General features: G+C 36.2%; 7 protein-coding genes and 1 long non-coding RNA gene across 9 annotated transcripts; 5 read left to right on the plus strand and 3 right to left on the minus strand.

The window, feature by feature from the left end:
- The first annotated feature begins 591 nt into the window (after positions 1-591).
- Positions 592-1,799, plus strand: LOC148179542 (uncharacterized). The gene is made up of 7 exons (XM_088029545.1): positions 592-768; positions 843-875; positions 928-977; positions 1,060-1,102; positions 1,166-1,174; positions 1,249-1,398; positions 1,454-1,799. Exons 1-7 carry the CDS (start codon positions 592-594, stop codon positions 1,712-1,714), a joined length of 723 nt encoding a protein of 240 aa, XP_087885671.1. The 3' UTR covers positions 1,715-1,799.
- A 921-nt stretch (positions 1,800-2,720) lies between these two features.
- PDCD-5 (programmed cell death 5) lies at positions 2,721-3,602 on the plus strand. The gene is made up of 3 exons (XM_088030624.1): positions 2,721-2,896; positions 2,955-3,069; positions 3,185-3,602. Exons 1-3 carry the CDS (start codon positions 2,831-2,833, stop codon positions 3,394-3,396), a joined length of 393 nt encoding a protein of 130 aa, XP_087886750.1. The 5' UTR covers positions 2,721-2,830; the 3' UTR covers positions 3,397-3,602.
- Tmx3 (Thioredoxin-related transmembrane protein 3) lies at positions 3,445-5,249 on the minus strand. Its single transcript, XM_088030620.1, has 5 exons — positions 5,001-5,249; positions 4,366-4,950; positions 3,865-4,319; positions 3,624-3,819; positions 3,445-3,572 (listed from the first exon to the last, which is right to left on the minus strand). Exons 1-5 carry the CDS (start codon positions 5,032-5,034, stop codon positions 3,547-3,549), a joined length of 1,296 nt encoding a protein of 431 aa, XP_087886746.1. The 5' UTR covers positions 5,035-5,249; the 3' UTR covers positions 3,445-3,546.
- Position 5,250: 1 nt separating this feature from the next.
- LOC148179545 (uncharacterized) lies at positions 5,251-8,710 on the minus strand. The gene is made up of 2 exons (XR_015769640.1): positions 8,576-8,710; positions 5,251-5,331 (listed from the first exon to the last, which is right to left on the minus strand). It is a non-coding gene; the product is annotated as an uncharacterized LOC148179545 (long non-coding RNA).
- Positions 6,779-8,131, plus strand: LOC148179546 (eukaryotic translation initiation factor 6-like). The gene is made up of 4 exons (XM_088030621.1): positions 6,779-7,152; positions 7,208-7,466; positions 7,524-7,700; positions 7,755-8,131. Exons 1-4 carry the CDS (start codon positions 6,896-6,898, stop codon positions 7,983-7,985), a joined length of 924 nt encoding a protein of 307 aa, XP_087886747.1. The 5' UTR covers positions 6,779-6,895; the 3' UTR covers positions 7,986-8,131.
- An 81-nt stretch (positions 8,711-8,791) lies between the features above and the next one.
- On the plus strand, positions 8,792-9,898 carry LOC148179547 (eukaryotic translation initiation factor 6-like). The gene is made up of 4 exons (XM_088030622.1): positions 8,792-8,958; positions 9,016-9,277; positions 9,331-9,507; positions 9,562-9,898. The coding sequence occupies exons 1-4, from the start codon at positions 8,792-8,794 to the stop codon at positions 9,775-9,777; spliced, it is 822 nt and encodes a 273-aa protein (XP_087886748.1). The 3' UTR covers positions 9,778-9,898.
- A 297-nt stretch (positions 9,899-10,195) lies between these two features.
- Positions 10,196-25,115, plus strand: SCaMC (Short Calcium-binding Mitochondrial Carrier). 2 transcript variants are annotated; one of them, XM_088030617.1, is made up of 7 exons: positions 10,196-10,500; positions 12,044-12,167; positions 13,005-13,092; positions 13,294-13,408; positions 23,449-23,607; positions 23,661-24,234; positions 24,472-25,115. In XM_088030617.1, the coding sequence occupies exons 1-7, from the start codon at positions 10,303-10,305 to the stop codon at positions 24,660-24,662; spliced, it is 1,449 nt and encodes a 482-aa protein (XP_087886743.1). In that variant the 5' UTR covers positions 10,196-10,302; the 3' UTR covers positions 24,663-25,115. The 2 variants fall into 2 exon arrangements, with proteins under 2 accessions (XP_087886743.1, XP_087886744.1); XM_088030618.1 differs by lacking the exons at positions 10,196-10,500; positions 12,044-12,167; positions 13,005-13,092; positions 13,294-13,408 and adding an exon at positions 21,601-21,840.
- On the minus strand, positions 25,028-26,079 carry Pgls (6-phosphogluconolactonase). Its single transcript, XM_088030623.1, has 4 exons — positions 25,849-26,079; positions 25,606-25,803; positions 25,265-25,548; positions 25,028-25,215 (listed from the first exon to the last, which is right to left on the minus strand). Exons 1-4 carry the CDS (start codon positions 25,979-25,981, stop codon positions 25,111-25,113), a joined length of 720 nt encoding a protein of 239 aa, XP_087886749.1. The 5' UTR covers positions 25,982-26,079; the 3' UTR covers positions 25,028-25,110.
- Positions 26,080-26,442: the final 363 nt, after the last annotated feature.

The following is a 26,442-nucleotide window of genomic DNA, read 5'->3' on the forward strand; positions in this document are numbered from 1 at the left end:
AGGGCCGGCCTTTGGGCCGGTCCGTCTCACTAATTTAAGTTCTTTCCAGATCAGAAATGGCAGAGAACCAATAGTCAAAGGAACCGTTCTTGAAGTGAGTGAGGTGCGCAGCGATGGTAATATTTTTTCTTTTTGTAATCACTGTTCCCAATAACACGAAATGTAAGTTCAGATTCGGAGTCCAAAGGAAATCGAGCCTCGCATCGTCTACAGCTAGGAAATGGAGACTCCCGGTGAGTACACTTCTTCCTTTCACTATTACACGCAAAACAGATACTTACACACAAACAGATTTTTAACTCCGCCTGCAGCGTCCTGGGGTGCATTAAGTAAGGCGCTAAGGACGCTGTTGCCGGTCCCAAGCCCGGATAAAAGGAGGAGGGTTTGTGGACACGGTTTGCTAGCGACCTGTTCACTGTAAAAAACATGAGAAGCTTCAGGACTCATTCCTGTTGGCTCTCTCCACGGAAATCTTCAGATGGGCTGATGGGAACAAATGTTGCGCTCTTTTTTTAGTCATGAAGCAGAGAAGCGATTCCTCAAGTTTGTGTCTTTATTAATTTCTTTTTTGATATTTCTAGGTAGCATTGGATGAACGAAGGAATTTCTAGGACAGCAGTTTTCGAAATGGAAGATAAAATTTCCTTCACGAACTGGATGGATAGAATATGGATCGCCGAGTACATCGATGGATTTGCAAGCACCCAACTCAACCTCCCACAACTAACTGGCTTCTTGATGCCTTTTGCTAATTTCTGTTTGTTTCTGGTGTATTCCAGTTCCATTTTCTTCAGTGATTCTTCTTTCTTTTGATTAATATTTTTTTTATGTCTTTATTTCAGAGCTCTCCTGTACCTAGTATAATAGTTCAATTAGTAATTAAGTTGGCAAATAAGTTTAGAAAGTAAGTTATGAAATAAGTTTTAGAATAAGTGCGCAAACAACCGGGACCAGGAAATAATTTTTGGTAACAATGGGTAACAATCTGGCTATGGGAAATTAACATTTTGGGATACTAACACGGGACTAACACCAATATGCACTATAATATGATTTTAGAATTCTGCAAATTTCCAGTGCCCACAACGTCACAATCCACCAGGTTGAGCTGTCAACGCAGAAGATGTCGACGACAGGTTTGAGTTTCTAACTATTTCTCTTTAAGGTTCGTCGTGTGCTAGCTCCCAAATAAATAATTTTTTAATGATGTTGATTTGTTTTGTGTTGTGTTGTTTCTGTTTCAGATAGCAGAGTTCTGCAGAGTTCCCTGGGTCACTTGTGGAGCGCTTGCGCCCACTACACTACCGTCTCACTAAGCTAAGTTTTTTCCAGAGCAGAAATAACAGAGGACCAGTAGTCAAAAGAGCCGTTCTTGGAGACACAAGATGCTTCGCGAAGGTAACAGTTTTTCTTTTTGTAATTGCTGTTCCCATAACACGAAATGTAATTTCAGATACGGAGTCCAAAGGAAATCGAGGCGCTCGTCGTCTACCAGCTAGGGGGTTTAGACCCCCGGGTGAGTGTACATTTGTTTTCTTTTCACTCTCAGATAAAACACGTCTCCTCTTTTGTATCGAGTCAATCATTGGGGATCCAAATCTGGAGAGTCCGGTCCTACTCAAATTCACCGATACGATACGACGGTTCACATATCTATTTGTCCCTTTCATGGGTTGAAAACGAGTGTTTAACATTTAAAGCTAAAGATTGTTAAGATTTATTAATTTAATTAAGTATGTTTGAATTATAATATTATGAATATATTGTATCTAAATTAATAAAATTTGTACAAAAATCAATGTTTTTTAATTTATTTCCCTCACTTTGAAAGTATACACTTGAACCTCGAAACAGAAAGCACAAATAATCGCTTTTTTTGAAAAAAAAAAAGTTTAACTAGAAATTTGTCTCAAACCACGAAATAGAACACAATGTAAAGTAGCACCACGCGGGGCGCCTTTTAGAAATAATTCAGGCAACGCGAGAGGCCGCTTATTGTGAAAGAATAAATTCATACAATATCTAGGAGGCCGTGGTCCGGAGAAAGAAACTACGAGTGGAGGAAAAATTTCCCACAATTTCGAGCTTCCGAGTTATATTCGGGATGAAAATACATGACAAAAACTGTACCAAACTTCTGATATCGACATCTCGTTTATTTTTTCGAGTAAACTAGAGTTATTAAACATCAGTGTACGCATAATTTTCCGCAGATTCCAAATCTGGCATTTAAATTCAGATTCGACACATCCGCGAAAAAAAAATCCGACTCAATCAATAAAAATTTTTCATTTTTTTTTATTTTTGGCCATAGCTTGTAAACTATTTGTTCGATAGGTCTCAAATTTGGCCAGTAGATAGATTTCAAGCTCCTCTTTCGACAGATGTATAATTCAAAGCTATTAAACGTCGTTTTCATTTTGAAAACATTGATTAAAAATCACCCTAAAATGACGTTTTCTAAACAGTTTTCCAATATGTAAGTATGGCAAAGTATGACAAAGTTCTCCGGTCAATATTTCGCTTATTTTTGGAGCAAACTTGTGTTATTATGGCTCATTTTAAGCAGAATTTTGTGCAAAATCGAAATCCTTTCACTATATTAAGCTACGACAACAAATAACTGAGTTATAGCCGATTAAAATTTTGGAAAATTTAAGTTCGGCTGTGTGTAACGGGTTTGGCGGTAGGGAATTGTGGTGGGGATTTAGAAAGAAATATCATAACAAAATTGACAATGACATCAAAAATCCCTAGAAATGACATTCGATTAAGCTTGACGGTCGTGTCTCCCACAAATACCTAAATATTTAATAAAATATTATCAAAAATGGGAGATCCAGATTTAGAAGAGCTTCGAAAGCAGCGACTGGCTCAACTCCAGTCCCAATATCAGGTATTTATGCGCTTCAAAACTGCGATCACTTTAAAGTCCGAAATTTTGATTTTTACAGGGGGATTCAAAATCTGAAGACACCCAGAAACGAAAAGAAGAACAAGCGAGAGCTCAGGAAGACGCTAAAAATTCGATTTTGTCTCAGATTTTAGACCAGTCGGCTAGGGCACGTTGTAAGTTATTTTTAGGTTATGTTCCCCCATATGATGATTAAAACATTCCCTTGTCTCATTGAAAACAAATTGTTATATATTAAATACTTGTTCTTGATTGCTTTAAAATTTCCAGTGAACACCTTAATGTTGGGAAAACCTGATAAAGGTCGCCTAGTTGAAAATATGCTGCTTAGAATGGCACAAACGGGACAAATATGCACTAAAATCGGGGAGCAAGAACTCATTAATTTACTTGAAAATGTTAGCGCCCAAACTCAGAAGAAATCAACAGTGAAGTTTGACAGAAGGAGAGCCGCATTGGATTCTGATGATGAGGACTTTTAGTGAAGAATTGTTATTGTTGAAAAACTTTATTTCACAAACAACACTTAAAGACTCATAGTTTTAATATATACAATAAACGAATAAAATCACGTATTTATAATATATAAAACAGACTACATAACATTTGACTAGTTTACACCTTTCTGTTAACTATTCTTTCTTCTCATGTAGCAGTTCTAAAATTTTGTAAAAATTGTTATAAAATTGTTGACGTTTCTCATTCTTACCTTCTTCCTCCTCCTCATCTGCATCAAGAATGTCTGAACAACAAATAGAATACAGAATCAAAGACAAGAATCCCAGGGGCAACCCAAAGAGAACCGTTGTCAGGACAGGATTTCCTCTCCACATGTCTGCAAGTGAAGTCCTTGCTTCAAAGTACGTCCGGTACAAACGAACAGCCAAACCGTTTCCGCCGTAAGCCTGAAAACACTCGTTACATTGTTGCAAGCAGCGTAGTTAACTTACTGGCATGGTTTGGTTGTAAATTCTTTCAAGAAATATATCAACTGCATCTGCTGTAAGTTGAGAAGGTTCATCTTCTGGAATGTGGTGATGATTTGTGGTTGAATTAAGTACTAGTAAATGCGGCAATGGTAGTATTTGCATTGCAATGCTGTTTGCAAGTTCCGGATTCCCAATCCATCCAAATTGAAAGAATTTGTGGTATTTGTCTCTCTTCTTTCTTATAACAGACTCCACCATGTCTCTGAACTCCAACATTTCCTGACTGATCTGTTGAAGTTTGTTTTCCTCAACCACCACCAAGACTATGTATTTTTTAGTTTGCATAATTTCGTTGATGTTGCCTCTGGTGATTTTAGGAAAGGTTTCAAATCTCTCTTCATTGATCCATTTATACATGGAAGCATTCAAATGTTGTGCTTCTTGAGATTCATTAAGATCACTTGACCCTGATTCAACTGAAATAAAGACGTTATTTCTGTGTTTTTTTCATTCCAAACATACTTGTGTAAAAGTAGTGCAAGCTTTCCTTGTAGACAAAAACGGCAGGCAGCTCATCTACATCAACATGTTGCTTTGCAATTTCTTTGTTAGCAGCGTAGAAAAACCCATGAGGTTGTAGCTTACTAGCAACGTGATAAAAAGCTTCCCATAGTGTCCCCTCTTGATCTCCCACATACATAAAAAATAGCTGATTCATCTGTTTGAGATTGATCAAACTTTCAGATCGCGTAACGTCCTGGACTGGGGGCCCCGCCATTCTAATTGCAAAGTTGACAATATCATCCTTTGTTCTGTCTCCATGAAAAGTAAATTCTTCTTCTGCCTTGATAAATTTAATAGTAGGGAAACCACTTACTGAAAATTCAGTGGCCAGACTAGGAAACCTTGTACAGTCAATTCTTCCTACTCTTATATTGGTTTTATAAAGTGATTGTGCTACTTGCGCCCAAACGGGCTCTAAACGTTTGCAGTGCCCACACCAAGGTGCATAAAACTTAACTAACCAATAGCCCCCCTCTTTGTAAATTTCGGAAAACTTGTCGCTAAGTTCCAGTACTCTTGAGCACGAGCCATAGACTATCAACACTGGAAAAAACTTGAATAAACGGGAGGGACTCTCAACTGTCTTGACTTACCACCAAACAGAAGAAAACATTTATAAAATTCCATGATTTAGTTGGATTCTAGCAAGTCTAATTTAACTATAATCTAAGACCCTGCATTCTCATTAGACTACATGAGTAGTCGTCACTCAACATAGCCAGTGAGTTATTGATTTCACATTACACTAATCCAATTTATTTCTTATTTATAAACATCGAACGGATGTCAGATGACCAGCAATACCATCAAAGAATGACCACATTTCTTAAATGTCAAAATTCGGACGGCACCGCCCACAAACTAGCGCGGTAAAATTTGAAAATGTTTTGATTGACATGCGTGCTGCTTTTTGATACAATCGATCTGAAAGAGGTCAAGCTTACTTTTTATTATACTTGGAAATTTCTTGTAATTTATTTATGCTAAGAGAATCTTTAACGTTCAGACGATCCTTGAGTTCATATATTTTCATTCTTTTTGTTTATCTCTGGTAATTTGTTTTATTAATTATGTAAACCGCGACTAAAGTACGCAATTCCAAGAAGCGACAAAAAAGAGCTTGCAAAATATCTAGATTCTTTTAACAATTAAAACAAATATACAGGGTCCGGCAACACTTGTGTCCACCCCTAAAATCGTCTTTAATTTTAAAGATAAAATTTTGAAAATTTGCATACGCTTATAGTTGACAAGGCTCTAGAAGCTGACAAAATTTGTTTTGATATCACGGTTTCTTTGGCGTCGCGACGCCTAAAAAGTTTAATTTTTAGCGATTTTTGGGTTTTTTGAGGTAATATTAGCGAATTCAATTTTTTTTCAACATAACTGTAATACAAATATTTGAGTTTTTATTTTAAATCTACTTCAAATAGTGTTTAAAATTTGCGAAAAAAACGCTGTTTTATCAAGTTAGTTTTCAACATTTTGACGGTGCAGTGACAAACTACGTTTACACCAAAATTTCACAAGTCACTTCATTCACTCATATGAAGGTGAATTTTGATTAGCTCGGGTATGTTGCACGTTCTGGACACTAGAAATCGTTAATTAACATCGACAAAGCGACAATTTCGCCAAGTAAGACTTTTGTTACCTTCTAAAACGAACCAAAGAATAGATGTCATTTGTGACACAAGATGTTGACAGATGGGTGTAAACGTAGTTCCCAATTTTGACGTAATAAAATTGGAAACTAACTTGATAAAACAGCATTTTTTCCTCAAATTTTGAATAATTTACATTAAATCTAAAATGTCAACTGAGATATTTTTAACACATTTATATTGAAAAAAAATTAAATTAAAGGTTCATTTCATAAAACTTCACAATTAGCTAAAAAATACACTTTTAAGGCGTCGCGACGATAAAACTATAAGTGATAAAAAATAAATTTTTTCGTCGGCTTCTAGAGCTTTGTCAACTATGAGTGTATGCAAATTTTCAAAATTTTCTCTTTAAAATTAAAGACGATTTTGGGGGTGGACACAAGTGTTGCCGGACCCTGTATAAATGAAAACCAACTTATATGTCAATTTTGAATCAAAAACTCTTTGAAAATAATAATTGTTGAAAAATGTTTGCCTGTTTATAAAGTATTTTGACCTTTTTTACAACAGAGGAAAAGTTTTAATTTTTACTGTTAACTGTGCAAACTAAAAGGGAGCCCAAAAAATTCAAAATTGATAATAAATTGACAACAAATGTAAAACGAATGAATGCAATTTCTGTTCAAGTTAACAAAAGTTTTAGTAAAAAATTTCTAATTTGTTGAATAAGTGCGCAGTCAAATTGGAAAATATTGCACAACATTAGATAACGGTATATAACCGGTAAAACTGCTGGAGATTGTAGTTAAAAGTGAAGTCAACGCAGTTGAGCGCAGTAGTGCCTGTCCAGTTCGTAGCACTTGAGAACATCTTATCACAACATGACTTCCGAAGAATCGTCTTCAAGCCTGGGAGCTAAACCTACTCAAATAGAAGATTTTCCGGCCTATCCTGCCCCTCTTGATAAATCTCTTGATAGAATACGAAAATATTACAAACAAAATTATAGAAGAAATTTAATACCTGAAAGGCAAGTCTTCCGTATAGCTATTGGAACCAGCTATGACATTGGCACCTTTGTCAGATTAACAAATTCGTACGTCTTAGTTGGAGGCGACCAAGCACTTTTTTGCAGTGGGTACGTACCAGTTATAAACTACTGCGAAAATAATAACATAAATTTGTTGTTTTAGAAGTGAAGAAGAGGAATTACTTTCAACTAAAGTTATATGCACTTCTTTAGCTGGATGTAGAATAGTCGGCTGTTTGTGCATTGGAAATAAGAATGGTCTTCTTGTTCCTAACACTATTTATGACAATGAACTAAGGTATATCAAAGAAGAATTACCGGATTCTGTGGAAGTAAAAGAATTAGAAGAACGTTTATCTGGATTAGGAAATGTGATAGTGTGTAATGATCGCGTGGCACTCATCCACCCTGACTTAGACAAAGTGTGTTTCTGTTTACAAGCAGCTAAATGGCTATAACTAACATCTTTTTCTTTCTAGGAAAGTGAAGAAATAATAGAAGACACATTACAAGTCGAAGTTTTTCGACATACAATCGCTAATAATCCGTTAGTTGGATCATATTGTGTTCTCAATAACCATGGAGGTATCCTACATAAAGACACAAGTCCTGATGCCCTTGAAGATCTATCTTCTTTACTAGACTTACCTTTGGCTGTATGCAAATACATCAAGCTCTTTAGAAAAACATTACTTTTCTATTACTTTTAGAATGGAACAGTCAATGGTGGTGACGCACATGTAGGAGCAGGGTTGGTCGCCAACGACATTATTGCCTATACAGGAAAAAGAACAACAGTGGCAGAGTTTAGTCATATAGAAACTGCTTTGTCTTTAGAACGGTTTCCACCTGGCGAACATCGGTGCACCTGCCCAGATTATGTAAAACAGTTTTACTTAGTAAAGCACACATGTGGTTGGAGGAAAACACTACAAAAATAGTCGAAAAATCGAACTGAAATCTGCACTTCTGCAGACGTCAAACACTCCAGATTTGACTCTAAACCTGTGATATGACTGCGTTCTTCGAAAAATCTTGTTACTGTTTTCTATTTATTTGAATAAATGACTTTGTCTGTTTGTGATTACATTATTAGTTCGTTTCGTTCTCCAAACTGCATTATGTTCTACTGTTTTTACGCCTCGATTGAGTTCGGGCGAAACATGCAAACAAAAATTATGAAAATACTTGAGAACTTGAGGATGCAAGTCATTGTATAATGTGTTGCCTATCAAATCAATCATTACATAATATTGCGTAATTGCCTATTTTCTTTACTATTCTACTCTGTAATCTAGACGTATAAAGATAGTAATGTTTTTGTGCAATACAAAAATCATTTCAACTATTAAACTCATTGATTGTTTTACAAGCAAAAAATTCCAAGCGCTTTAACGATAAGTAGGTCACATTGACGCACGCATATTAACGAAAATTCAATTTTACTTTCCGGTTAACAGTTCTTCTTTGAAACTTTTTTTTTGTACAACTGCAAACGAACCTGCGAAAGATTATCTCGGTTTATACTTACATAATATAACTTTGGTGTTGAAAAATATTGCGCAATATTATGAGACTTCATATGAAAGAGGGGAGCACACACAAAGTTGGATTTGCCATTTGTCCAGTTGGCCCAGTCGTGTTGTGTTGTAAAAAAGTGTAACATTGTTAAAAACAGTGCAGTTTTTCTTCAAATCAGACAACTTTTCATTACAAAATATCAGAGCTAGTGGCAAGCCCAATTCAAATGGAAGATCAAGCTCTTAGGAACATCCGCAAATGGTACCATGGAATGTTTAAACGTGCAGCATATGAGAGGCGATACTATTACGGAATCAAAGACATTGGTAACTTCATCAGATTAACGAACTCGTACGTTCTGCTTGGTGGTGAACCAGCACTCTATTCTCACAGGTTTTAGTCTCCAGTCAATTGAATCCCTACTATTTACTAAAATTTGTGTTTTTTCAGAGGTGAAGAAGTCAATTTCTTACCTTCAACCAAAGTTATATATAGTTCGTTAGGTGGGTGTAGAATAGTCGGCTGTATGTGTGTCGGAAATAAAAATGGTCTTCTTCTACCTAACACTACTTATGAAAACGAATTAAAGAATATTAAAGAAGAATTGCCTGATTCTGTAGAAGTAAAAGAATTGGAAGAACGGTTATCCGCTCTAGGAAATGTGGTCGTGTGCAATGATCGCATTGCGCTCATACATCCTGACTTAGACAAAGTATGTTTTTATACCATTTATTGATTTTCAGTAGATCAAATATCATTTTCTAGGAAAGTGAAGAAATTATAGAAAATACATTACAAGTCGAAGTGTTTCGATACACGATAGCAAACAGTCCCTTGGTTGGATCACAGTGTGTTTTAAACAACCATGGGGGTATGGTAGATAAAAATATAACTCCAGAAGATCTTGAAGATTTATCATCTCTTCTAAACTTACCTCTACGTGTATGTGCTTAGATCAAACTCTTTAACAATTTGTTGATTTTTCATTACTTTTAGGGAGGAACAATCAATGGGGGTAACACAAATTTAGGAACCGGTTTAGTAGCTAACGATACAATTGCTTATGTTGGGAGAAAATCAACACTCCAAGAATATACCCAGATATATTGGGCTTTGTCTTTAGAACGGGTTCCACGGTATACATGCTCTTGCACAGAATGTATGGAAGAGTATGAACGGATTAGCAAAATTGTGTATGGAAAGAAATTTTAAATAGGTGGAAACTAAAATCAAACTTGTGAAAATTTGATGATAAAAACTGTGATCCAAGACTGAGTTTATAAACATTGTAAGTGCTTTTATTTATTTTTAATAAAACTAGTTTTTTGTATGATCTAACGAGTTTTTTTTTCAAAAAAGTTTAAAAAGCTTATTATATTAATTATTTTTTGTCGGCCCGTAGTTAGTACTCTTCCTTAATAACTTCTTTTTGATCAAGAACAACAGACTTTTTTATTACGTTTATTGATTACTTTTTATTTTGACTTGAATGATTTCATTCCTTGTATATTGTGTTGCCTATATAGCTTAAAAAAACCTGGTTGTGCAGTTTTCTGTAAGTGTTTACTGCGAAACTCCGTAAGATGTCGCTTTAAATCATGTCAAAAATTTTCTCAAACATCTGTCAAATGCCTTTTTCGCCAAGTCGCATTGCGGCATTGTGCAAAGTCGAATAAAGCGAAAAACGAAGAAAATTTCGTTTTGTGACAGTGTTCAAAGTGTAGTGAACGCTAAAACATGCCAAATAAAGACAATCATGATGAAAGCCAAACCTACCCGCCTCAACCACATTACCTTCACGAATTACCATTTGAGGACGAAGAACGTCTCGGAAACCTCTTCAAAAAATTGGATAAAGATGGAAACGGAAAGATTGACATTCACGAACTAAGTGAGGCTTTGAGAGAACATGGTTTGCACTTTCATTACGCAGAGGTATACTATCTGACTGAATGTTTTAAATGAATACTCGCTAATTAGTTTAGTGTATTTTGTAAGCTTGTTAGAGGCTCAAACGTGGACTATCACGTGTCTGACGAAAGTTTAGTAATTTACGTTGTTTCTATCTAAAGTCCACGATTTCAGAACCGTACCTGCCTCAATCATGACCTAAATCAATCGATTTCCATAAACTGGGTTGCGCGACTATTTAAGGCCACACCGGATAAAATTAATGTTCATTGCAGAATTTCTGCACAATGAGTCATCATTATTTCCTCATTGTTTCTAAACTTGTCGGTTACCAAAACTGTGACTCCAACTCGTCTACACTTGACCGTGATGAATCGATTTTTTGTCGTCTGCTGTGCTCTAGTCCTGGAATAAAACGGGAAACGAGGACCCCAGATGACGTCATTACTGTTTCAAAGTACATTCCACTCCCGTGGTTCAGGTTCAAGCGTATAATTAGTCTGAAACTCTCTTCAAGGCTGATGAATTTCAGGTGTAAGCGTATTCTCATTCATGAAATTTTTTTTAAAGCATGACGTCAGGAGCGTTATCAGGAGGATTTTGCGTCATTTTAGGGTTTCCACATGACTTTCCACGATATGTAAATAGAAACGCCAGGTGATCATGATCATGCAGCTCGTAGCTGGAAATACACAAACGTAGAAGTTCTTTGGTCGATTTTTTTAAACAAAAACATGTTTGTTGTGAAGGCAGACATTAGCTCATCGCACATGTCGATGTTTTTTCGCTTATCAGTCATTTTGTAGTGTAGAAAATTAGACTTAATTTGTTTAAACAATAGATAGCCCTCGAATTTCGTGGCTAAGGTTATCAAGTTCGGATTTTGCTTTTTATTTTTACATTTTTCAAGTACTCCCCTTTAATGATTAAGTTAGAAGTTGCGTAATTTTTTAATAAATGTCACGATGGGAGTAATGAATAAAATTTCAGATTTCGAAAAATGACGTTCGAAATTTTGTGGCCGCCACTGTACTTTTGAAATCAGAATGACGCTGGAGATAAGAGAAATGTCGCTTCAATAAAAAAAACAATGAACATTGCGTGTTCTAAATGGGAGTAAAAAAAATATTGTATTACATATTATTCCGTAAATGATACGGTTACGTAGATTTAATAAGGTTTTGGGTATTAACATCTTCATATCTTTATGACTTGAAAAAGCTACAACATCCACAATAATAATTTTATTTTTTTTGAAGTTTTAAGAACCTACACAATTTTGAGTAATGTAATATGTGACGTCATATCAGGAATGTGTACCAAGAAGCGACACTGTAAATAAAACACTTGTTTCATGAATATTTCGCTTTTTGTTTTTGTTTTTCAATGGTACTTTTCCTGGAAACGAGCGGTTTTGGAAATCCTGTTGACTCGTATTAGATTTGCATAAATGGATATTTAAACGGTTTTACGACCAAATATATATCTAATATGGCGATAACAAGTGGGTCAAAATTTTGGAAATTCCCATGTTAAATAATAATTAAAATTGTGTGTTTTTTTTCAGAAATTTCTCAAGAGTAACAGCTCAAAAGGAGGCGATCTGTCGTTGGCCGATTTCATCTATTATGTGCGGGAACACGAAAAGAATCTTCGGCTCCATTTCTCCCATTTAGACACGAACAAAGATGGTAAGTCTCGTCATATAGAAAAATCCGAACTCCCAGCCAGAATTCACTCTAATTTTAGCGTATCTATAAAGAGAAGTCAAGGAAAAATTGCAAACTCAAAGTTCACTCATTTGCATTGCAATGAACTTCCTCATATTATGTCAATTTAAATATTCGCTATTAGAACCAGTAATTTCCAGTTTTGGAATTTCCATTTTCCAACCTTGACTATTTGGCAGTCTGACCTCATTTTGTATGGCTTTAATAATAAATTGCAACACGTGGTTAAGACACGGGTCTTCGCATTGTCAACGTGAGCGCTCGGTCTTATTATTTGGCTTCTGCTCAGGATTTGATGCTGAGAAAATGAAAGCAGACTTTATATTTAGATGGTTCGATTTGCAAAGATCAAAATAAACAAACACCTTTCGGCGTGCTCAGATGAAGTCATTGACTCTGAGTAGTGTTTAATTGTTACAGTGGTGATAACAGCAATTGTGTGACCTTGCGGAAGTATTAAATGGGAGGTTATTTGATGTTTTATTTCTTGTTTTATTGAAACTGCAGTTGCGGTAGGACAAATGCAAAGTTATGCAACCGGTCCAATTTCTGCTTTTGTCATGAAATGATTAGAGAATTTATGATCTATTGAGGTTTACAATCCATTGAATTAAGCGCATGTAAAATTCCACTGCGCCAGTCAGTTGGATAGCAATAATATTTGCTTCATGTGTGCAGGAAATAAAAAATTCTACATAACATGAGTTCGAAAATATTTTCCTTCTCTTAACGACGCGTGTTGTTTTCACAAAAAACACTAATTTCATACTCTGAAGAAATAAAATGCTTTTTTCTCAGGGAAAATTGATTTGGAGGAGCTGATCCGAGCCTTCAGCGACCTAGGAATCCCTCTGGACAAGATGGAGGCGATGAATCTCTTACAGAGGTATTAGACAGTTTGTACGTTACATTTCTTAATTCTTCCATTTCGATGTGATAGACAATGTGGCGTTGCTTTGCTTATAGCAATCAGGTGATCGTTTTCCACGTTCTCGTACATAGTTGCTATTTATGTCATCACAGATCGATTACTCTTTTCCATCACGAAATTGCCACAAAATTACGTAATTTTTGTTTCATTCCCAAGGATGGATCAGGACGGAAGTCTAAACATCAGCTACGATGAGTGGAGGAACTTTTTACTTCTTGCTCCCAACAGTACGGATATTCATGAGCTTATCAGATATTGGAGACACTCAACGGTAAGTTTTTAGTTGTAACCTTGACACAGTTAATTATGCAATTGTATCAATAAAAGAGACAAATAAGAAATAGATTTGCGTAAGAGTTGTGGTTTACTGAATTTTTGCGTTATTGTATTTATTGTTTGTGATGGGCTTGGTGACGCATTTGGTGTGTGAAAGTGCGCGAAATTTTTGTTTTCAAATTAAAGACACGTGAGGTTGAAGTCGGATCAGAGGTCGCATTTTACGTAGTTGGCAAGTGTTGATATTCCTAGGCTTTATTAATAAAAAAATAAAAGTAGCTGCACGAGGTCACGAGAAGTTTCATCTCGCAAAAATCTGCAAAGCAAAATAGTGCTAATTAATTTGGAGATAATTCTCGATTTGGAGCCCAGGGAGTCGCGAAATTTGTTAGGATTCAAGAGCTATAAATAATTTATTATTTCGGGTGGAACTTTGCCACGTAAGTCGGCGCATGAATCAATTTTATTGTGGTTTTGCTATTTTAGAAATTCAAGGCAACAATTTTATACACGACTATGGTGGTAGCAAAATTTAATCTAACTCACGCGGTTTTCGTGTCGAAGGGTTAACAACCTAAGCTCTCCAAAAACAAACGAAAGAGTGAGGAATTTCCCACTAAAAGTCACACTTTTAGAGGTAAAATTGGATCGCGTCTGTTGTTTTGTTGGAAGCTTTGTTTAATTGATCTTTGCCCTTACTAGGCTACAATTTTTTCCACCGCATCGGTGGAGAAAATCCGGTATGCGGTGGTTAAAGGAATTTACGATAAATAAGTTTGACTGGATTTTTTATTGGCATAATGTCAAGAAACTCGGAACTTCTGATGTTGTGCCAGACAATGATAACCCATGGAGAGATCAGACGCAGAATTCGTTGCATCTCTCTGTTTTTAATGCTAAAAGCATGCAGTTTCGAAAAACATATTCCATGATCAGATTAGATTGTCCTGTGTTTTAGTCTCCAATTGAGATGCTGATGATAAAGAGTAACAAACCGTGTGTGCCAATATTTATCAGAGTAAAAATAGATTTTTTATATGTTCATTAGCTAAATTTATCAGACGTACACACATAATATATTAAATATTTTTCGCACTCTCTAGAGATTGATTTTTCCCCCAGAAGGTATTTACAATTTTATGCTTAGTCTGTAACAATGTTTAATTTTGACCTGAATCAATTTGCACAGGATCCTTGAAATCTGCGTAAAATTATAACTTGCCTTCAAGGAAGCGAACGAACTAAGACTTTTAATTTTTTTTAATAAAAATTTCTAATTCTGATAATTTGGAAGCTATGGCAATGAAATTTAGGAAATTTACTGTTTTTAACACAAGAATAAGCCACACCAAATTGGCAAGTTGTGGTGCAAAAGGGACAGTTTTAAAAACAATTATTACGGGGATGAACTAAAAATTTTAAATTTTTCAAAATAAAAAATTGTAATTTTAGTAATTTTCACGCTATGGCAATAAAATTTGGGGAATTAATTATTTTGAGCACAAGTATGAACTCCACCAGATTTGAAAATTGTGGTGCAAAAGGGACAATTTTTTGAAATTTTTATTTAGGGGACGAACTAAAAATGAAAATTTTTAATTCTGTTAATTTTCACTCTATGGCAATGAAAATTAGGAAGTTTATAATTTTTTGAACGAGTATCGCTGCTACCAAATTAGAAAGTAGTGGTCCAAAAGGGGCAGTTTTTGGAAATTTTTATTTTCCGAACGATCCAAAAATCTGAAACTTTTTGAATAAAAATTTTTAATACTGGTAATTTTTACTCTATGGCAATGAAATTTGGACAGTTTTGAGAACGAGTATTGCCTCCACCAAATTAGGAAGTGGTGGTGCAAAAAGAGCAGTTTTTTGCAGTTTATTATTTTCCGAGCGAATAAAAATTTTACACTTGTAAATAAACACTTGTTATTCTGGTATTTCTCACCCTATGGCAATGAAATTGGGGAATTTATTATTTTGCGAAGAACGAGTTTCGCCTTCACCAATTTTTTGAAATTTTTATTTTCCGAACGAACTAAAATTTTGAAACTTTTTTAAATAAAAAATTGTAATTCTGGTAATTCTTACGCTATGGCAGAGTTATGCATTTTGATGAAAGTACATTTTTGCCTCTACTCTGAGTAATCATATTGCGAAGGAGCGAAGGATTGTTTATAGCCGCACGATCAAATATCCATAAACATAAATTTAATCACCAAAGACAAGAGGCATTGCTAGTTTTATCCGGATTTCATAAGTAAATAAATTCCACTTACTTAAATTCCTGCCATGACTCAGATTCTAGGAAATTCACTTGATCTAATGTTCCATATACCCATTTCTGTCATTAAAATTTGATATTGCTGGTGTATACTTTTAATAGATCTTAATTTTTAAATATTTCATCTTGTTATTCGTATTTTGCTAATTTTTATCCACCTATAATTCTGCTTAAAGTTAACACTAAGCACTAAACTCCAACAAACAAAACACGTCATTGTTTTATGAATATTTAAGTTTTCGCGACTATCGAAAACTGTTTATTCTGAATGAGAATCATAACTTTTATGGTCTATTAATTCAGGTTAAATACCCCCCGAAAGTGATAAACATTTACTAACGACCAATGAAATAATCTTTGCTCAAATTGAAATAACAATCAATATAGCAACAAAAAACAGATAAAAGAGCCTTGATAAATGCAATAAAAAAGTCAATAAACGCCTAGAGAGGTCAGTCCAAATTTTGCTGTTAAAACGTATTGATTAGCGAAGGAACGATAATGCCTTGTATAATTGTGTAGGTAAATCTGTTTTTGATATCAAGATGAAATAATTATCTACGTCAACGTCTAATTAAACTGTTATAATCACTAATAATATTTCATGTATTTGTAATTAATTTTTATTCATATTACTTAAAGTATAGTGGGTGGTAGGTTTATCTCTGATAACTAAGCTTAACCTTTGCTCCTGATACTACCCTAATATAGACGTCTGCCCTTTGATCCGGGTAGATATTCTTAATTTGTATTTCTAATAGAAATTATGTATTTGATCTTTGATCCGGATGCGACCCCCATTAGACATTTGGTCTTTAACCCATTTTTATCTGTTAGAACTCATATAAAACCACCACCACCCTGTTATAATTCAATTCCGTTTTTACCATCGTACGTTGCGGTTACCCTGTAAACGTATTTTTGTCGAATATACATTTTAATTAAGTACATTGAGTGTCTCTGTGAGTGCCCATCACTGATTTCCCTTTTTGACGACGACAAGTCCCAAGAAGGTCCCATAACAAAAAAATTGGTGTCAGAAGTGGGATTGGGAACATTTAATTGGAAGATTAGAAGCATTCGATTGGGAGCATTGGAAGATTGAAACCATCGGGATCAACATTCCAAAGAAAACGCAGGATTCTTTCGCGGAACAAAACAACCAGTACTAATATGCTCAAATATCTCATCATCATTATCCTTTTTAACCATTTTCCAATATCTATTTTTTGTCTTAATTCCCATAAAGTCACGCAGCTTCCTAAAAATGCCGGAATATATTACCAAAACTTGGGACATGTCAAAACATATAACAGCTTTCTATCGTTATTGTCTTATACAAATCTCACATTTTCACATGAAAAGCTTACTTTAATTGAAAAAGTTTATGTTGATAGTCTAGATTTATGCGACCGGTGCGAAAACCATAATGGACAAAGGATTACATGTAGAAAATCTTTAGCCTTTTTAAAAATTCAAATTTCCCAGGTTTACAAGAAATTCGAAACTATTTTGCATTTAACTGACCACACACTTAAAGTCACACGTAAGCGTCGAGGTCTCATTGACGGTATATCTACCGGTATGAAATGGCTGTTTGGCACACCAGACGCAAATGATGCAAAATTCTATTCAGAATCCATTACGGCTTTACAAGACAAGCATCGCGAAACAATAAATTTAATGCGACAACAGGTTCATGTTTTGACTTCTGCCATAGTAAATTATAACAGCTCTGTTCAGTCTCTTAAATCAAATGAAAATAAGCTCAATGATAACATTAATAAATTCAACTCGTTTAGTAAATCAGTATCGGAAAATATTAACAATATCGTATCAGCTCAAGCTGTTCTTAATCATCTAACTTTATTGGAAGAACTAATTGTCGAGCTAAATGAAGAATGCGACACAATAATATCTTCAATATTATTTGCAAAGCAAAATATTCTACATCCATTCATTGTCACTCCGACCGATTTTAAGAATGAACTAAGTAACATCAAACTTAAATCGAATACTCAACTTCCAATTCCTCTAGATCAAGAATTTAAAATTCACAATTATTTTGCATTAAGTAAAATTTCAGTAATTTATGATAATGATGTTCTAATTTATGTTATCAGAATTCCTTTAATAGATAACATTAGATACTTTTTATATAAATTAATTCCTCTCCCTTCACCATCAAATCATTCGACTGTCTATTCCTATATCAATCCTAGTTTTTCCTTCCTAATGATGAGCATTACAAGGACGCACTACGGACAGTTGGAAGATCTCTCTGTATGCTTGGAACTGCTGAATTCCGAATATCTTTGTCCAAGACCTGTCATACGTCTAACGTCACAACAACCAATCTGCGAAGTGAAACTTAGAGTTGAAGATGTCCAGTCCATACCTGAAGATTGTATGACAAGAACCATCAAAGCAAACATCGAAGTTTGGCATCAATTATCCAGTAATCAATGGTTATATGCTATGAGCCATGCAACACCAGCTACGATCTCATGCGACTCTGATTTCGAAAACGCCATCGAAATTACGTTCAAAGATGTTGGAATTTTGGAATTGGCACCTCACTGTCACTGCTACACGATGACTACAAACTTGGTTGCTTCATCCAATATTTCCCACAACTTCACGAACTACATTCCACATGTCGACATCAATTCCGACGATTGCTGTGTAGAAAATCAGAAGATTTTGGTAGCTTCGCAAATGGATCCTATTCACATCGACAGCAATAATTTGGACGAACTTCGGCATGCGAACCTCAAACTTCAAAAGTTCGACGACGTCCTGGAAACCGAGATGAACAACTCCTTTGGCAATCATCATTATTTCAACTTTTTCGGATTCTCGATCGCAGTGGTTTTCGTTCTCGTTGTCATATTCTCTATCTGCTGCTGCATATCGAGATACTGCTGCGATTGCACCTGGATTCCTTGTGTCGGACGGTTTCTCCCAAAGAAATGTTCTGGAAAACTTCTGTCCAACTTTTGGGTACCTCGAAATAGACGTGACTCCATTGCACTGTCTGTCCACACTGGAGAACGTTTCGAAACAACTACAAGTCCAGCGGTTCCAATGGAAGAAAACAATGAACAAACTCCTGTTATTAGTAATCCTTATAATTTGCGATCAAGAAATAGTAGTTTATCTAAATTGTAAATTTTGTAGGTATATCAAAACTCTTAGGGAGGAAGAGTGTTATAATCACTAATAATATTTCATGTATTTGTAATTAATTTTTATTCATATTACTTAAAGTATAGTGGGTGGTAGGTTTATCTCTGATAACTAAGCTTAACCTTTGCTCCTGATACTACCCTAATATAGACGTCTGCCCTTTGATCCGGGTAGATATTCTTAATTTGTATTTCTAATAGAAATTATGTATTTGATCTTTGATCCGGATGCGACCCCCATTAGACATTTGGTCTTTAACCCATTTTTATCTGTTAGAACTCATATAAAACCACCACCACCCTGTTATAATTCAATTCCGTTTTTACCATCGTACGTTGCGGTTACCCTGTAAACGTATTTTTGTCGAATATACATTTTAATTAAGTACATTGAGTGTCTCTGTGAGTGCCCATCACTGATTTCCCTTTTTGACGACGACAAGTCCCAAGAAGGTCCCATAACAAAACTGTTGATTACTTTTGTCGGTACCACCTATAAAGCCTGCACTATTTCATTAGAAACTTAGAAACTTTATTTTTATCCACCAAACAATCTATTATTAATCGACAAATATTGATTTTGTTACGTGGTCAACGATTTCTTTTATATTACTGTCATCTGCTTCCAACTTTTATGAGTATTATAAAAACTGCTCTACATAGATTATGCCTTTTTATTGATGATATGTCTAGTCTGCCTGAGAGTGCATTTTGCTTGACCTTGCATGTTCCTATTATTGCTAGGCGCTCACAGCAACAATTCAAGGTCTTGTTTAGTATAAAATTGATACCACTTATCAGGGAAATTAGAATCAGCTTGCCCCGTTCGGGGTATTTACGACTAAACTTATGAAGAATTATCGCATTTCGGATAAAGTTACTGTTAACTGCTTCTCTTTTTAAGCTCAATCAACAGACTCTGCATTCATTTATTGTGGCAATAAATTGGGACCACTTGGAATTTTCCTACCAATCTAGTTTTATTCATGCATCTAGAATTTTCTTCATTCGAACTCGTCCAGAATGCAGAGGCGTCAATCAGCTCTTGTAACTGTACTATTCCATCTTATGACGCTTTTATCGAGCGTTGGCGCCTCCACCATTTCGAGGACAGGGTTGGTAATAATATCGATCTCTTCCTACGTGGTCATTTGTTATTAAAGAGGTGTCGTCATTGCGATGTACCTAGATTGAATTTATGAAATTGACAAAGTGGTTTGTTGATGATGCGATGAGACGAGCCCCCAAATCATGCTGTCAGAATCAATCGCCTGTTTCCTTTTTCACTTGAAAGGTAATGACAATGACCGTCTGCATTAGGAATTTGCGCCGAAAAATTGCCTTTTTCGCTTATTATCAGCAAAATGACGATAAGGATTGCGTCAAAATAAATAAGATTCTGCGTGCTTCGGAGTGGACTGTGGACGATAGTAATCAGCGAGACCGTCGGGAGAGGCTAAATCATGTTACGTCAGATCTATCTGTGCTCCTTTTGTTCGGAGAAATAAATGTGGACTACATAAAGTCGGATTTTAGGTTTCTATGGAATTTTACTTTTAAAACAATGGATATTAGATTGTTACGAAATCCGATTGATAACCTATTGGGAATTTGCGATAAATAAATAAGTATCCGGTCAGAGATATCGCTCGGAATTTTTCAATTCATTCAGTTTTTTATTGTTTCTGAGTCTTTTGTACCGAAAATATAATTTCCGATTTGGGATATGCATGATTTAAGGGGTGAAACTTAATTATAATAAAACTAACCCGACGGTGATCAGTGATCATTCACTTAAATGTCGCTGAAATGGGGGAAAAAAAACTTATTTTTGCCATTAAATCACTTTTTCTGGTGTTTACCACAATGTTTGCTGTGATTGCTGCCAGTGGTTACAATTGCCAAAAGGTGTGCTAACCAGTTTTAACTGGAATCAGTGTTTTTTCATTCCACAGACATGAAAAACTAATTCAGCTTTGGAGCGTGTGTAGTTGAAATTGATAACAACATGGCATTACATTATTTGTTTATGCATGTATAATTTTAAATGAATTTTGTTTCATGAAAACAAATTAGCTTGATATAATCGCCTGAATAAAATTTCCTATTCTACTTCCAATACTTTCTTTGTTATTCTAATTACGGGTTGTTGCTCGTTTTGCATTCCCAATGTAAAAGTTAGCACAAAAACCGAAGGAACCAATCAGAAGCTGTGTATTAGCCAGTGTTGACCTCTCAACAACATTTGAACAGTAAAAGGTTGTAAAATCCAAATATTGTAATGACTGGCTATTAAGTCAGGTATGTACCTACTTAGAAGAGGATTAAGTAGAGAAGTTGTTTAGAACGAAAGAAAATGCAAATATTTTTCAAATACGTACAGTGGAGTTCATTATTTGTGCAGTCCCTACAAAGAGTGAATTCTAAATTAGTTTTTTTCTATTTCACATACATTAATTAAATTTTGCAATTGTTTTTCCCCGATGACTGAAGGTCAGCCCTTATCACAGCGGTGTGTGGCTGTTTCGCAGTAGCTGATTGGTTCCGACCATCACGTCTTATCTTCAAAATCTGACCTGGTCTGTTACCTGTAGACCAAAAAACAACTGATAAGAATCCCATTTTGAAATGCATTCATGCTTGTGTCCGAGACCCTGATCTTTACGAATACTCGTGTTTCCCCCACTTTTCCAAGCGCGGCATATCTATAGACTGATAGCGTTGGCGAGTTCAGTAATTCCTCAACAACGTGGTCGATTGTTGGCGATTGTGTGACGTGCAGCTTGCAGCTGTGAAGCATGTGCTAACCGCCAAAGTGACTGTTACTAAAGTGATTTAATTTATTCGATTATTAGCAAAATTGTGATACGTAACAAAATGTTTGAACAAGAGTTGACGCCGGCGTCCATACCGGACGTCTTGGACGACTGCATTTATCTTTTTACGGAACTCATGAAGGTGAGGGATTGTTTGTATAACCGCATCTTGGCATGGTAACTTTTCGGAACTGCTTGCATGCAAATTCTGGGAAAGGTCATGCAAACTTATATAAGTGTTGCTATGTGGGCTCATATTTTCTAAATTTGAACCCTCTCGAAAATTCTAGAAAGTACGCGCAATGAAAGTTTAACTAGAAAGCATTCGTAATTGTGGGAAAAACTCTGGGAGATTAAATATTTATCGCATGAAAAATGAGTCAGACAATTATTGGACTGATCCCCATTAACATTACTAGAAGCCTCGCGAAGTTCTAGACACTCAGGGTCTGATATTTTGCAAAGTGCTATTTCAAAATTCCGTCAAGGATCTTGATCATATGCTTTTGACAAGAATGTGAAAGTAGTTTTTTTACTAGTACACCTTCTAATTCGCTCATAAAAACTTTTGGCAAAAAGTACAGGAAGTCCCGACCGCTTCGCCCCCTCTCAGTTATCAAATATTTGCGTTGATAAGACCCTAAATCCAATTCAGGTCATACTCCGTCAAATGAGATTTGAGCAATATGGTGCAATTTACGAGTACTGTTACCGGTTACCGGTATGTCCGGTGTTCGCGAACAGTCGTGACGTCACTTTACTTAACTTAAGTCGGTATCCCCGCTTACATCACAGCCTCGTGCATTCTCGTCACGATGACGTCACGCGTGATCCTTAAACCTCGTTGAATTTTAGACCGCCTATAAAAAACTTTGCACGATATTTTATCAATCGATAACCCTAAACCCTGTAGCGACTTTTTGCTCAGTTTGAAGTTCGCTTTCTAGCCACAAAAATGTTGAAAATGAAGGAAGTTCTTGCGTTCAGTTTTTGGTTGCTACAGGTAATTTTTAATCGCGGACTGGTTAGTCACATTTTTCTGTCTCGTGCCATTTTACGAGTCCTTGATGATTGTCACTGTCTGGAGTTGGCCTCTAAAGTTCGGAGATAAGATGAATTCAATTGTTACCAAACCCGGGCAAAGTCCCGAACTGATACTCGATGAAGCAACTGGAAGAATTGTTGCCTGTACTGATTAGAGTAACTAGAGCGGTACAAAGTTTATAGAGAAAGTTTGCATTGACTTAGAGTTAATCGAAGCCAAATCAAAGAGCGAATTTAATTACGAACGAGCAATTACAGTTGTTTATAGTTTTTGCGCCAATTGTTGAGTAATAAACCACCTAAATAGCTCTCATTATATGTGATTTTTATGCGCTTTTCATTGTTTTAAGCGTCACAAGATAATGTCACACTGTCTGCACGATAAGACCGACCTGGTTTTATCAGGTGCGAGGATTTACATGAAGCTCTATATTTCCTGTACGTTTGTAATTAGTTTTTTGGAATTAGCGCTCATAATTACAATTACAATGCGTGGTTTTGTTGCGGTCATTCTCGACAGACGTGACAGACAGGTTTGTTGTCTTTGTTGACGTACCGCAAGTCATTCGAGTGACAGATTTGTCAGATTTTGCGTACGAATGGATCTGGACGTGTTCGGAGTTGTAATATCCGGGCCTCGGCGTACCAAAGTACCAAACTACAGAAAACCATGTATGTTATGCTTATGTTCGTTGTCTTCTTCTAGTACCTGGACATCGGGGAGGATATGAACGTCCCCGACGACTTCACGCAAAGCGAAATGCAAACTGGAATGTGGTGGAGGCATTTACTAGCAGGAGGCATCGCCGGTGCCGTTTCCAGGACTTGTACCGCCCCTTTAGACCGTCTGAAAGTGTTTCTTCAGGTACGTTTTCAGTGCTACTTCTTGAGCAGCCGTTGTAACTTTTGTGATCACAGGTGCAACCAACCAAGCAGAGAATTGGCGACTGTTTTAACAACATGGTGAAAGAAGGCGGCGTGTCAGGTCTTTGGCGAGGGAATGGTATTAATGTAGTGAAAATAGCTCCAGAGTCTGCCATAAAGTTCGCCGCCTACGAGCAGATAAAACGACTGATTAAAGGGGATTCCAAAGCGCCACTCAGCATTTACGAGAGGTTTTGCGCGGGGGCGTTGGCAGGTGGAATTAGTCAAACCGCCATTTACCCTTTAGAAGTTATGAAGACTAGATTAGCGTTACGCAAAACCGGACAGTATAAAAGCATCATGGATGCGGCTTTCAAGATATATCATCTTGAAGGAATGTCTAGTTTTTATAGAGGCTACATTCCAAATATTCTGGGTATTATACCGTACGCCGGTATTGATTTGGCTGTGTACGAAACGTTAAAGAAGAAATATTTGAAGACTCATTCCAATCATCTACAACAGCCAAGTTTTTGGCTGCTGCTAGCGTGTGGCAGTGTTTCGAGTACTTTAGGACAAATGTGTTCTTATCCTTTGGCGCTTGTGAGGACGAGGCTGCAGGCACAAGGTAAAGATAATTTAATTAATAATGAGCGTTGCATTGATTTTGCGTGAAGGGTAAAGTCATGCACTGTAATTTCACTAATTAAAGCCGTCTCTTGCTAAATTAAATCAATTACTTCAAGCAAGATACGGTGGTAAATTAATAATTCCGTGTGTTGTGTACCAGATAAACAATTGGTACGTGAAAGTACACAATAATAAATCTTGTTTCGTAATTCATCTTAGATTTTTTTTCTTGCAGTGGTGCACGCCTCCGTGGACCCCTCGTCAGCGACCATGACGGGCGTGTTCAAAACGATATTACAAAAGGAGGGCGTATTAGGTTTATATAGAGGTATAACACCTAATTTCATAAAAGTGATGCCTGCAGTAAGCATAAGTTACGTCGTTTACGAGTACTCGAGTCGATTACTCGGAGTAAACATGACGTGATGCAGGAGCAATTTAGGAACAAATTATTTATTACTAATTATAAAATTTCCTCTCATTTTGTCTGGTTCGCGGGCAAAAGACGTTTCTGGCAATTTTTATTGCTTAGTCTATTTATTTATACAGGTTGTTACTGTAAGAATACTTGAATAGGATTTAACGTTTGTTAATGTCCGTTAATTTATTTCGAAAACGAATTTCATCTCTTGTCGCTCATGTGGCTTCTTTGACACATTTATGTAAGTTTTAAAGTCTACACGTTCTCGATGTTGTTAAATCTACCAAAGAAGGGATGATTCTGTTAATAAATGACAATTTTAATATTGATACTGTGTATTTTCCATGATTGAGATTAAGGAAGATTGTGATGTACTTAATATTTTAATAAACTGGTATTTATTATACCTATGTATTGTAAGTATTTATATAAAATTAAAATAAAACTCATACTTCATAGTTTGTGTTTTCCTGCTTCCTCATCCAATATCCAAACAAGAGTTCCAGACCCCGGCTGCACTCTCGCAGCTGGTAGATCTTCTTTATCAACCAAAATTCTCTGCAAAAACATGAAAATGATTAAAACTAAGACTTCAAGTTCCTCCTACTTTGACCATATCCGCCTTCTCTTTACCACACGTCGCAAACACGCAGTAGAGGGCGTTGTTTATTACAGGAAAAGTCATGGTAATTCTCGCTGGGGGCGGTTTAGGGGAATCTGTAATCGCCGCCACCCATTTACTTTTTTCCTCTAATAATTTGTGACCAGGGAAAAGCGAGCAAGTGTGCCCATCAGGCCCCAGACCCAACAATAGCATGTCGAATTTAGGCCAGGCCACTCCTGGGAAATGTCCTTCCATCTGGCGCGCATAGTCCTCAGCTGCAATAGCAGCTAGAACAGAAAACTGTAATTATCATCATCAACAGGTGGTCGTAAGCATGAGGTTACCAGAAACTCCTTGTTTAATAATAACAAATTGGTTTTCTTTCAAATTGAGGGCTTCGATGAGGGGTTTGTACTGGCCGAACGTGGAGTCCGGGTCGTCTTTTGGTACCACCCGCTCGTCGCAGAAAAAGATCCTCCATTTAGTGAAGTCAGTCTTTACTTTGGGCAGTCCTTCTTTCAGGAAACCCACCAAAGAGCCCCCTAAAAACCCTCACTACTTACTCATTCTTTTAGAATAAATTATACCTGAAACTCCAAGGTTGAACACCCCATGCTTGGCCGTTTTTTCATCCGAAACTTCTTTGATTAAACTCGCTAATTTCGTTACAACTTCACTACGGTTTTTCACGATATGTATTGAATTTTGCGAAGTACTCATTTTTTAAGCTTAGAATTTAACCGCAACGACCGCCACAACAAATATTATTATGAAAGTCACGGTCGCCGAGGACAACAGATGTCCTCGTGGTAGTGAGACAGAGAGGGAACGCAATTGGTGTGATTAGGAATGGAAACCGCGTAATTATTGTTTTTTTCTCATGTGATTTCCTCGTGCTGAATTTTATTGCACCGATGACGATCAAAGAACAACAACAACAGACGGTGGAATTGGAAGTAAAAAAAGGAAAAGGCGTTGTTTTCTTTCTAAGGTTTTCTTGCATCGCAACATGATTAAATGTAAACTGTTGGTTAGGTTAATCTTTGATTAGATAAAACACACGCTTGATAAGGCAATTAATAAATTCAGTTTGATTGTCGGCGATTATGATTCAACGTTTGAAGATCGCAGTAGGTACATAAAGCATAGAGCATTATCTGCAATTTTTACTATTTTACAAT

Source organism: Gnatocerus cornutus, chromosome 2 (genome assembly GCF_029298725.1).
Source record: "Gnatocerus cornutus isolate USDA-ARS CGAHR chromosome 2, icGnaCorn1.1, whole genome shotgun sequence".
NCBI lineage: Eukaryota > Metazoa > Arthropoda > Insecta > Coleoptera > Tenebrionidae > Gnatocerus > Gnatocerus cornutus.

What these genes read in the sequence shown, in the direction of transcription:
- LOC148179542 (XM_088029545.1), top strand. Translation starts at nt 592, where the DNA reads ATGAACGAAGGAATTTCTAGGACAGCAGTTTTCGAAATGGAAGATAAA. An exon ending in CTAATTTCTGTTTGTTTCTG is followed by an intron (nt 769 to 842) that starts GTGTATTCCAGT and finishes TCTTTATTTCAG; the next exon opens with AGCTCTCCTGTACCTAGTAT. An exon ending in CTAGTATAATAGTTCAATTA is followed by an intron (nt 876 to 927) that starts GTAATTAAGTTG and finishes AATAAGTTTTAG; the next exon opens with AATAAGTGCGCAAACAACCG.
- PDCD-5 (XM_088030624.1), top strand. Translation starts at nt 2,831, where the DNA reads ATGGGAGATCCAGATTTAGAAGAGCTTCGAAAGCAGCGACTGGCTCAA. An exon ending in AACTCCAGTCCCAATATCAG is followed by an intron (nt 2,897 to 2,954) that starts GTATTTATGCGC and finishes TGATTTTTACAG; the next exon opens with GGGGATTCAAAATCTGAAGA. An exon ending in CCAGTCGGCTAGGGCACGTT is followed by an intron (nt 3,070 to 3,184) that starts GTAAGTTATTTT and finishes TAAAATTTCCAG; the next exon opens with TGAACACCTTAATGTTGGGA.
- Tmx3 (XM_088030620.1), bottom strand. Translation starts at nt 5,034, where the DNA reads ATGGAATTTTATAAATGTTTTCTTCTGTTTGGTG. An exon ending in TTTACAACCAAACCATGCCA is followed by an intron (nt 3,820 to 3,864) that starts GTAAGTTAACTA and finishes GAGTGTTTTCAG; the next exon opens with GCTTACGGCGGAAACGGTTT. An exon ending in AGATGAGGAGGAGGAAGAAG is followed by an intron (nt 3,573 to 3,623) that starts GTAAGAATGAGA and finishes ACAAAATTTTAG; the next exon opens with AACTGCTACATGAGAAGAAA.
- LOC148179546 (XM_088030621.1), top strand. Translation starts at nt 6,896, where the DNA reads ATGACTTCCGAAGAATCGTCTTCAAGCCTGGGAGCTAAACCTACTCAA. An exon ending in TCCACCCTGACTTAGACAAA is followed by an intron (nt 7,467 to 7,523) that starts GTGTGTTTCTGT and finishes TTTTCTTTCTAG; the next exon opens with GAAAGTGAAGAAATAATAGA. An exon ending in TACTAGACTTACCTTTGGCT is followed by an intron (nt 7,701 to 7,754) that starts GTATGCAAATAC and finishes TATTACTTTTAG; the next exon opens with AATGGAACAGTCAATGGTGG.
- LOC148179547 (XM_088030622.1), top strand. Translation starts at nt 8,792, where the DNA reads ATGGAAGATCAAGCTCTTAGGAACATCCGCAAATGGTACCATGGAATG. An exon ending in TACATCCTGACTTAGACAAA is followed by an intron (nt 9,278 to 9,330) that starts GTATGTTTTTAT and finishes ATCATTTTCTAG; the next exon opens with GAAAGTGAAGAAATTATAGA. An exon ending in TTCTAAACTTACCTCTACGT is followed by an intron (nt 9,508 to 9,561) that starts GTATGTGCTTAG and finishes CATTACTTTTAG; the next exon opens with GGAGGAACAATCAATGGGGG.
- SCaMC (XM_088030617.1), top strand. Translation starts at nt 10,303, where the DNA reads ATGCCAAATAAAGACAATCATGATGAAAGCCAAACCTACCCGCCTCAA. An exon ending in TGCACTTTCATTACGCAGAG is followed by an intron (nt 10,501 to 12,043) that starts GTATACTATCTG and finishes GTTTTTTTTCAG; the next exon opens with AAATTTCTCAAGAGTAACAG. An exon ending in GATATTGGAGACACTCAACG is followed by an intron (nt 13,409 to 23,448) that starts GTAAGTTTTTAG and finishes GTCTTCTTCTAG; the next exon opens with TACCTGGACATCGGGGAGGA.
- Pgls (XM_088030623.1), bottom strand. Translation starts at nt 25,981, where the DNA reads ATGAGTACTTCGCAAAATTCAATACATATCGTGAAAAACCGTAGTGAA. An exon ending in GTTCAACCTTGGAGTTTCAG is followed by an intron (nt 25,804 to 25,848) that starts GTATAATTTATT and finishes GAGGGTTTTTAG; the next exon opens with GGGGCTCTTTGGTGGGTTTC. An exon ending in AGAAGGCGGATATGGTCAAA is followed by an intron (nt 25,216 to 25,264) that starts GTAGGAGGAACT and finishes ATGTTTTTGCAG; the next exon opens with AGAATTTTGGTTGATAAAGA.